The 10,090-nt window shown below is 38.0% G+C and overlaps 1 protein-coding gene across 1 annotated transcript; it reads right to left on the bottom strand.

The window, feature by feature from the left end:
• Positions 1 to 894: 894 nt before the first annotated feature.
• Positions 895 to 4,326, bottom strand: LOC142520281 (putative WRKY transcription factor 57). The gene is made up of 3 exons (XM_075623283.1): positions 4,322 to 4,326; positions 2,596 to 2,739; positions 895 to 2,139 (listed from the first exon to the last, which is right to left on the bottom strand). The coding sequence occupies exons 1-3, from the start codon at positions 4,324 to 4,326 to the stop codon at positions 1,776 to 1,778; spliced, it is 513 nt and encodes a 170-aa protein (XP_075479398.1). The 3' UTR covers positions 895 to 1,775.
• Positions 4,327 to 10,090: the final 5,764 nt, after the last annotated feature.

Raw genomic sequence — 10,090 nt, 5'->3', positions numbered from 1 at the left:
AGAACTGATATCTGAAAACTACCCGAAAGTGTTCTCACACACTGAAAGAAATATGCTTCTAAAGCTAACTTGATAACACGTTGAAGTGTTCCCTCTGGGCTGATTGCTTCTTCAAAGCTGATAAGCATTGTGCGTGCCCTCTCTGTATTTTATCTTTTCACTCGTCAACTCTCATCCTCGTCTTCACTAAGCTTCGGCTTCTATTATAGGAGTTTTGCTGAACGTACAGTGAGACTCGGTGAATGAATTCGTTGTAGTTTGAATTTGTTCCCCCAAATAGATATCTGGAATATTTGGCTTTAAGCTCTGCTGCAACGTCTCTTATTGTACCTTGATCGTAAAATAACTTTTGTACATTTGTGCACAGCTGGATTAAGCTTGTCATATCTGCAAACTGGCTCGCTCCTTACTGATGTTCTGAACTGGTCAGTTGAACTGGTCTTGAACTGGTGAGGTGAAATCAGTTGACTCGTCAGCTGAACTGATTTCACTGATTCAGTTGAACTGATTAGTTGGGCTCTTCATCAGTTGAACACTTCATCAGCTGACCGGGCTTCAGAAGGTCTTCTGCTGAACCACCTATCAACCGGATAGTCAGTTGAACTTCTCTTGATACTTCTGTTGTCCTGGTTCAGTTCGATCGATCAGTTGACACTTTCAGTTTGCGGTCTCGATAGCTTTAGTTTAAGCTTGGTAAATGATCAGTTCGATGTCTGGTCAGTTTCAGTTTATGCGCACTTAGGTAAAGTCATTAGAAATAAATAAATAAGTTTTGTTAACATCAAAATAAAGATTGAGAACATGAAATGTTCCAACATGAATCATAATAGGAGAAGGAATCCCGATTTGATCATAAATCAAATCTATAAATATTTCATTTAAGGTCAGAGAAATAAGACTATTTTGCCTCCCCCTCCTCCCACACACAAGTTTCAGCCACCTTAATATTGTTGAAGAAAAATTTTCACGGTCACTTCCACGGCCATCATCGTCGCAGGATCTCTGAAATTTCAGCGATCCAGTCTCAACGTTAAGTTTGCTTAGATCTCTAGTGTGATCTAAACAAGGAATCCAGTCTCCGATCATAGACTTGATTGGGCGATTAAAATGAGGGAGATCTGTACTAAGGGATTTACAAGAAACGCTGTATCCGCTTAAAAACCGGATAATCGAAGCCATTATTAAATACGCAAAGATAATCAATAATATGGCACCCAAGCAACGTTTCGAACATTAAAACTAAAATTTTTAAACTTACGCGGCGCTTTTAGTATAAGAAAACGATACTCCAACACAAAAGATACGGTATAATTAAATAAATGCTAGGATGATATAATTTATAGAATAGAACCCCAAATTGAGGATTGCCTCTATGGCATAATATGGTCTCGGAAGAAGACAAATTGAAGATATTGGAAAAAGGGATCAAGTGGTATCATATTCTGCACAAGTGGAAAGCCTTTTGGTCCATTTGATGATAAAAGTGCATAATCAAGTATTTGGATATATATGCTGCATGAAGAATTTTAGGAGCTTAATTCTACACGAAGTTAACAGGATTCCATGTGTATCTTTCATGTACTCAACCTTACAAGTGTATGAAAATAAATTGTTTAGGAATTTGTAGGACTTAAAAAATTTATAGGAACAGTTTATCAATTATATATACTTACAGAATGTGAGACATGATTTATATCTCCCCACCAGGCTCGATGTTTATTCAAGGGTTATCGCCATAAATTCAAGGCAAACTGCAAGTATTCCGTACCTCATAATTATCCTTTTCGCAGCCCAGGAGGAACAATATTCTCAAGGAGCCCTTCGTCAACAGGAGGTTGCGAACTCGTCCCTTGGACCATATGGGGTTGTTCGACATGGCCATGAGTACAGGGGGACTGCGTAAATTGTATAGAATTTTCTTGCGGAAATCGGAGTCTCGGATAATGAAACTGGGAGACAGAAGTAGCTAGCGGCATAGTAAATGTGGCCTCCTGAGGAATGATCCCGCCTCTTTGGAATCCTACTGAGTGGTGACAGTGTTGCCCTTCGTATGTAGTAATCACCACTGTTGGATCCTTACAGGATCTTTCAAGTCTTTTTTTAACCGTGCATTTACTGTTTGTACATCGATAGTAGCTCCTGCAGAGAATAATACATAATCTTGTGAACTAAGTTTGCTTCTTTTTTTTTTATTGCTTCTCCACAAAACTGAAACCACAAACGAGAAAGCCAACGCAACGATCAAGGCTATTGCTTTTTTAGTTCGTAATTCATTACTCTCGAGACTAGAACAAATATTCAACTAACAATTCATATATTGACTCCACCTTGTTTGTCCATTATACTAATAATGGGCATCATAGAAAGTTCAGAGGCAGAATCTTGATTACTCTTCTCAGTACTAGTTATCAGATTGAGGTTTAGAAATTAGATATAAATCATGGGATGATATCCAAATTATCTTGGTGATAAAACATTGGAGGCCTATTCGATGTCGATTTTCTTTCCAAGGAATCCATTACAGATTTGCATATCAATTTTCTTTTTATATTATAAGGAACTAACCACTGATGGATTCGTATATAGGACAGGTACCTTGGAAATGGACTATTCTTAACAGCTTTCTGTCCATATTTTCTCCATCTATATCCATCTTCTAGATGATCAACTTCACTTTTAGTCATAAAGGCAAAACGTGGTTGTCGAATTCGCTTTTGGCCCTTCTTCTTAGTCTTGATCCTGCAGAATATTCATCCTTTGTTGATCAGTGGCGGAGCCAGAAATATGGCTCTGCCCAGGTTAGAATTTTAAACTTTCGAATCTTTTAATATTTTAAATTGATCTATCAGGGCTACTATCATATTATTCCAAAATTTACATATAAAATTTTTTTAAAAAAAAAAATTTGTGCCTCCGCCTCTATTTGGTATGTATTCGAACTACCTAAATCATAATCACATTGAAAAACACAAACAGAGCCGTTATGTTAAATTCATGCAACTGTGGGTAAATGATAAGGATTAGCATCAGCTTGATAATACCAATGCTTCATGTGCATATTGAAGGTTCGGATAGAATATTACTAATCACTTTTTTGGGAAAAGAAAGTAGGAGTATTATTCCATTGAAGAAAAGAAAAATATGCATCATACAATGCATAGTGTTCATATTTTTTGAGAAACAAAAACTTATTAAGTACGCAACAAAGCTTAAAATTGAATAAATCCATTTCTTTCATTATATCCCGACAGGACGTATATAAGTACTGGTTCACTTTCAGGGATATTTGTTTTTTAACTTTCACACGAATTTCATGTATTTTCTATACTTCCAAAGTGGCACACGTCACTTTTTCCAACCATGCAAAATATATATATAATTACACACACATTGTTTGTTAAAATTACGAGGCAACAAATCCCAAGAAAACCCTGGCCGACGCAGTTTACGAGATACCGTGATTTATTTTAAGCCATATATATATGGAACTGTGAAACAAAAGGCTTATGTTGGATGATTTTCACGCACATGTGCTATGAAGTGGTTGGTGTATTTTTTTATAGTAATTGTTTTGTGAAATCATATAGAATATAAAGGTGTGAATTAAATAGCTACGAGAAAATGATTAAGATAAAAGTTTTTTCTTTCAAAACGATATTGTCCAGTTTCGCTGCTTACAATTGTTGGCAATTCGTTTATTAAGATACAACGAATACTGCTTCAAAATAGTAGCAATACAAATTTTAAAGTCACACGAACATTGAAAATGTTTAGAATACTATCAAGATGATACACAAACTTTCCAATTTCGAATTCTAAATCTTGCAAAATTTGGATTTAAGCGCATATGCTTAAAAAAACAAAACTAAAAGACAACTCTCGATTTTAATTCCAAAGTTCGAATTTAAGCATATAAACTTAAAAAATCAAATTCAAGATTTTATATCTTGAAAATTTGAATTTTAAGCTTTAATACTTAAAAATTCGTTTATAGAACTAAATTTAGATAGAAAAGAAAAGTAGATAAAATAATTTCATTTGTCACGTGACTCTTTCGAATTATTTTATCGATTCTAAATGAGTTCAGTACTCATTTTTCTAACAAAAGTTTAGCTTCTAACCCTCACCAGGAAAAAAACAAAATCACATGGTAGAAAATTTTATCTAGTGTACATGAAGAGTAATGCAAGAAGCGGACCACGTTACAAGGATCATGATTAACAGACTTTTTTCGTGGTTAATGTATATATCTAAAAGAACTTCGCCGACCTCCTTCTCTTATCGTGGTGCTGTTACATAAACCTATTCGAAAAAAACTCACCCCATGGATTTAAATAAAAAAGAGCTAAATGAAGGTGGAATGGGTTTTCATAGAAAATGATGTTAATTTTGTGCCATATTTTATGGATGTATTGATTCCAAATAAAAAGTCGAGGGCCAAAATTTAAAGAAAATCATAACTAAGGGATTTTTAGGGGATTTCGAAATTATTGGAATTAAATGTGCAATTTTCGAAAATATGAGGTCTAAAATGTAATTTTCGATAATTAAGGGACCAAAACGTAATTACCGAATTTTTAAAGTACCATGAATGTGATTTTCGAAATCTTCAAAGACTAAAATGAAAAATTTCGGAAACATAAGTGCCATAATGCAAATATCCGAAATTTTGGGGACTAGAATGCAAATTTTCAAGAAATGCTTAAGTTCAACACGCAATCGACATATAACTTTGGGAATTAATGATAGTAAATCCTTAAGTTTCAACACGAAAAGATTTAAAAGACATTTTTCACTGCAGGGAGGATCATCATTCTAGGTGTAGCTACCTATGCATTGCTAGATTCAGGAGCTACACATTCTTTTATATCTGAAACCTTCATCAAAAGACTGAAAATTATTCCTCAAGATATGGGTTTGGGTTTCAAGGTTTCTATCCTTTCTGGTGATCAAATGCTCACATCTAAGATTGTCAAGAATCTGGAGCTTCCTTTATGCAAAGATATTGTGCGGGCAGATCTTATTGTGCTTCCTATGCCCGAATTCGATATTATACTTGGGATGGATTGGCTATCAGCAAATGGAGCTTCGATTGATTTTCGTCAGCGATCAGTGTCTATTATGCCACCTAGTGGTAAATCTTTTGTCTTCGAGGCGGCAAGAAACAAACAAATGCCGCACATTATCTCCTGTCTATGTGCGAGGAAGCTAATTAAGCGGGGATGCCAAGCTTTTCTAGCATGTGTCACCACCACACATGCATCTATCAGTTAGAAGTTAGAAGATGTTGATATATTGAGAGATTTTCCTAGCGTCTTTCCCGAAGACGTTTCTGGCATTCCGCCCGATCGTGAAGTGTAATTCTCTATTGATCTAATGCCGGGCACAATTTCTATATCAAAAGCACCTTATCGTCTAGCACCTGCCGAAATGAAAGAGCTAAAAGATCAAATCCAAGAATTGCTAGACAACGGTTTTATTCGCCTTAGTTATTCTCCATGGGGCGCACCGGTATTATTTGTGAAGAAGAAGGATGGTAGTATGCGTCTTTGCATTGATTATCGAGAGCTCAATAGGGTCACCATCAAGAATAAGTATCCACTGCCTAGAATTGAAAATTTATTTGATCAGTTTCAAGGAGCATCGATATTTTCTAAGATTGATATGCGATCTGGTTACCATCAATTAAAAGTTAAAGAGTCTGATGTTCACAAGACAGCATTTCATACTAGATATGGGCACTATGAGTTTATGGTCATGCCGTTTGGGTTGACTAATGTGCCAGCGATCTTCATGGATCGCATGAATCGCGTATTTCAGCCGTATCTGGATCAGTTTATTATTGTCTTCATTGATGACATATTGATCTATTCCAAGAGCAAAGAGGAGCATAGCCGTCACTTGAGGATCGCACTGCAGGTACTGCAAGATAGGAAACTATATGCGAAGTTCAGCAAGTGCGAGTTTTGGCTTGATAGAGTGGCGTTCTTAGGCCACATCATTTCCAGTGATGGCGTGGAAGTTGATCCGAGTAAAGCGAAAGCAGTAAAAGATTGGCCAGTACCAAAGAGTGTTGCCGAGATTCGCAGTTTCTTGGGACTAGCTGGCTATTATCGCAAGTTTATTCAGGGGTTCGCATCTATAGCGGTACCTATGACCGCCTTGACAAAGAAGAATGCAAAGTTTGTTTGGGGACCCGAGTGTCAAGACAGTTTTGACAAGTTGAAGCAAGCCTTGATATCAGCACCAGTATTGTCTATGCCATCAGGGCAAGGGGAGTATGTACTTTATACCGACGCTTCTAAACTTGGTTTGGGCGCAGTTCTGATGCAAAACGACCGAGTTATCGCCTATGCGTCGAGGCAGCTGAAAATTCACGAAAAGAACTATCCTACTCATGATCTTGAGCTTGCAGCAGTAGTCTTTGCACTAAAAATTTGGTGACACTACCTTTATGGGGAGAAGTGCAAGATATTCACCGATCATAAAAGTTTGAAATACTTCTTCACCCAAAAGGAGTTGAATATGAAGCAGCGCAGAAGGCTGGAGTTAGTAAAGGACTATAACTGTGACATTAGCTACCATCCGGAAGAAGCTAATGTAGTGGCAGACGCGTTGAGCAGAAAAGCAGCAGTTATCACTCAATTATCACTCCAAAGACCATTGCAGTCCGAGATACAACGGTTTGAGCTTACAGTGTATGCTAGGGGCGAGGCCCCTAATCTTGCCACATTATCAGTACAGCCGACATTGAGAGATAGAATCCGGGATGGACAGTCCAATGATGAGCAGTTGCAAAAATGGAAAGCTAGAGATGAAGCCAAGGGCCGGAATTTGTATTCAGTGGTGGATGGTTTAGTTCGCTATAGAGATCGTCTATGGGTTCCTAGTGACGATTCTTTGAGAGATCTTATTATGAAGGAAGCCCATGACACACCTTACTCCATCCATCCGGGAAGTACGAAGATGTACAAAGATTTGCAGTTGTTGTATTGGTGGCCAGGCATGAAGAGGGACATTCTGAGATTTGTATCCGAGTGCTTGACTTGTCAGCAAGTTAAAGCAGAGCATCAAAGACCAGCGGAAAAATTGAAGTCACTCCCTATTCCCGAGTGGAAATGGGAGAATATCACTATGGACTTTGTTGTGGGATTGCCAAAGACCGTTAAGGGATTGAATGCCATTTGGGTGATAGTGGATCGTCTTACGAAATCAGCGCATTTTCTACCTATTGAGATGACATTCACCATGATTCAGTATGCAAAATTATATATTCGGGAGATAGTTCGTCTGCATGGGATTCCAGTGTCTATTGTTTCTGACAGGAATCCGAGATTCACGTCATCTTTTTGGAAAAGTCTGCATGCAGCGATGGGGACCAAGTTATTGTTCAGTACAGCGTTCCATCCTCAAACCGATGGTCAGTCAGAAAGATTTATTGAGATTTTGGAAGATCTACTGCGAGCATGTGTTATTGATTTCCAAGGCAGTTGGGAACCAAAGTTACCTCTAGTGGAGTTCACCTACAATAATAGCTTCCAATCATCAATCGGGATGGCTCCTTTTGAGGCACTCTATGGAAGAAAATGTATATCTCCTATTCATTGGGACGAGGTTGGGGAGAGAGGAGATATTGGTCCAGATGTGATTGAAGAGACTGCCGAGCTTGTAGTCAAAATTCGTGAGAGAATGAAGACTGCACAAAGCCGACAAAAGAGTTATGCGGACAAAAGACGTAGGGACTTAGAGTTTGCAGTGGGCGATCATGTATTTGTGAAAATAGCACCTTTGAAGGGTGTTATGCGCTTTGGCAAGAAAGGCAAGCTTAGTCCAAGATTTATAGGCTCGTTTGAGATTTTGGAGAGATTGGGACACTGGCTTATAGAGTGGCATTGCCACCAGCGCTTGCAGGAGTTCACAATGTGTTCCACATTTCAATGCTGCGAAAGTACATGTCGAATCCGTCACATGTGCTTAATTATGAACTTCTTCAATTAACTCCAAATTTGACATATGAAGAAAGACCTGTCCAGATCTTAGCAAGGCAAGAAAGAAGATTGCGAAACAAAGTCATTCAAATGGTCAAGGTCAAGTGGCTGAATCACTCGGAAGAGAAAGCTACTTGGGAAACCGAGAGGGACTTGAAGGGTCTCTATCCACTGCTATTCGGTAAGTTCTAATTTTGAGAACAAAATTTTGTTGAAGGGGGGGAGGAATTGTAAGGTCCAAAATTAAGACGCCGTAATCCAACTGCACACAAATCTAGAAATTTTGAAAATGAGTAATTAAATTATTTTAATTGCTTGATTAATTATATGTCATGCATGATTTTATGTTAGTTATGATTTAATTGGCATTTTGCATACAATTGTATTTTTAAGGAATATTCAAGTTGCGATCGAGGAACGGAGACCGATGGTTGAATAACGTAAAATGTTTTTATTAAATAATTATTTTTAAGTGTTTAAAATAAGGTTGATGATTTTTCATATTTTTGAAAATAAGGGGTGTTGGGGTGATTTTATACGCCGGAGCGTAAATTTTATCGGTGTTGGTTTTTCAATAAAAATGCGAGCTTTTTGGCAACCCGGCTAATAAATTCACAAATTTATTTAAACAAAAACTTTGCTAATATTTTATTTAATTCTAATTACGACTAATGAGCTTAATTTAGAGGCTTAATAGGCCTAAAGCCTAGTTAGTAATTAATTAGTATTTAAAATGTTGAAAACCTACCCCTTGCATCACAACTCTCGGCCACCCACTTTTGAAATTCAGAAATTCTCTCCTCACAAGACACCACACACACGGCACTACACGTCCAATTTTTTTTGGAAGAGAAATTCGAAGGGTTCAAAGGAAAACAAGCCAAAGGTTTCGATCCGTTCTTCGTCGTCAACGTTATTTCGTGCGTATAAAACGCAAAGGCACGCCATACATCTCCTTTTCTCATCCATCATATCATAATATTGTTTTAATTATTGTATGCATGAAGAACATGATTTATTTTCCAGTATTTTCGGATTATTGCATGCACACTTGAGGAATCATGATATTTTGATGCAAATTCCTAAAGTTATTATGAAAAGGGGGCTGCCATGAACTTATGTTGGAACCAGTGGTGTCTCTACACGATTTAAGGTCCTAACATACTCACCTTAAACACCAAAGTCGAAGCAAGAATAAGCAAACCAAGAGAACCGATTTCTGCTGTCAAGGTTAGGGTTGATCGGGTTCCATGAAAAAGGGGTTGACTTGGCCTTGGCTTGGGCCAGGGCTAGGCCAAGGGCTGTCATGGGTCAGGGCGAGAGTCCTTGCCAAGCTAGGACTCGAGTTAGGGGCTGGGAAAAGAGTCCTAGCCATGCTTGGACTCTACCCGAGAATCATGGGCAGATTGCGTGCAGGGGCGCGCAGCTTGCTGGGAGGGAAAGGCTCGGTCCAAGGCTCCTGGGCAGGGTTAGGGCGAGTCCTAAGGCTCCTAGGGAAGTGCACAATGTGTTGGTTCAGGGTTTGGAGCGATGGCTTGGTCCATAGGTTCACAATTTAGATTCCATGCATAACACAATTCTCGGCCAGCATAGGGGGAGGAGTAAGGGACTTGTTTTGGGTTTTGGGAAGGGTTCTATGTGATCTAAGGGTCCAGTAGAGTACTCTAGGATGTTGGTCAGGTTTTGGATCAACTTGGCTCCGGGGTGACTCGGGAAAATCGAAAGTTGGCTCGGGGTCGAAGTTTATGTGTCATATAGGGTTTCTAAAATGAAATTAATTGAAAAATGGCTCACGGGGGTTGAATCGTGGTTCACAAGGGCTAAAATAATATAAAAAGACCAAATTTAGAATTTAAAAATTTTATATTAAAGTTTGGGATTTTTCGGGATTAAAACACCGTCAAAACAATTAATTAAAGATAAAAGAAAAAGTCTAAAATTTAAGAAAAATAAAATTATGGAAAAATTCATGTAAGCTTAAATAACTATTTGAGACGTGTTAGAGTCAAGAAATCAAGAAAAAAGTCAAAAACGTAAAATGTCAAGTCCAGGGGTAAAACGGTCTTTTTACATCAAAAAATTAGTAAACGTCATGGCAGTGC

The sequence above is a fragment of the Primulina tabacum genome, chromosome 12 (genome assembly GCF_025594145.1).
Source record: "Primulina tabacum isolate GXHZ01 chromosome 12, ASM2559414v2, whole genome shotgun sequence".
Lineage (NCBI taxonomy): Eukaryota > Viridiplantae > Streptophyta > Magnoliopsida > Lamiales > Gesneriaceae > Primulina > Primulina tabacum.
Note: the sequence above shows the minus strand (reverse complement) of the source record. Positions and strands in the feature narration are given on the sequence as shown.

Coding starts and splice junctions, on each gene's coding strand:
- LOC142520281 (XM_075623283.1), bottom strand. Junction 2,140..2,595: donor AAGAATAGTCCATTTCCAAG/GTACCTGTCCTA, acceptor TATTCTCTGCAG/GAGCTACTATCGATGTACAA.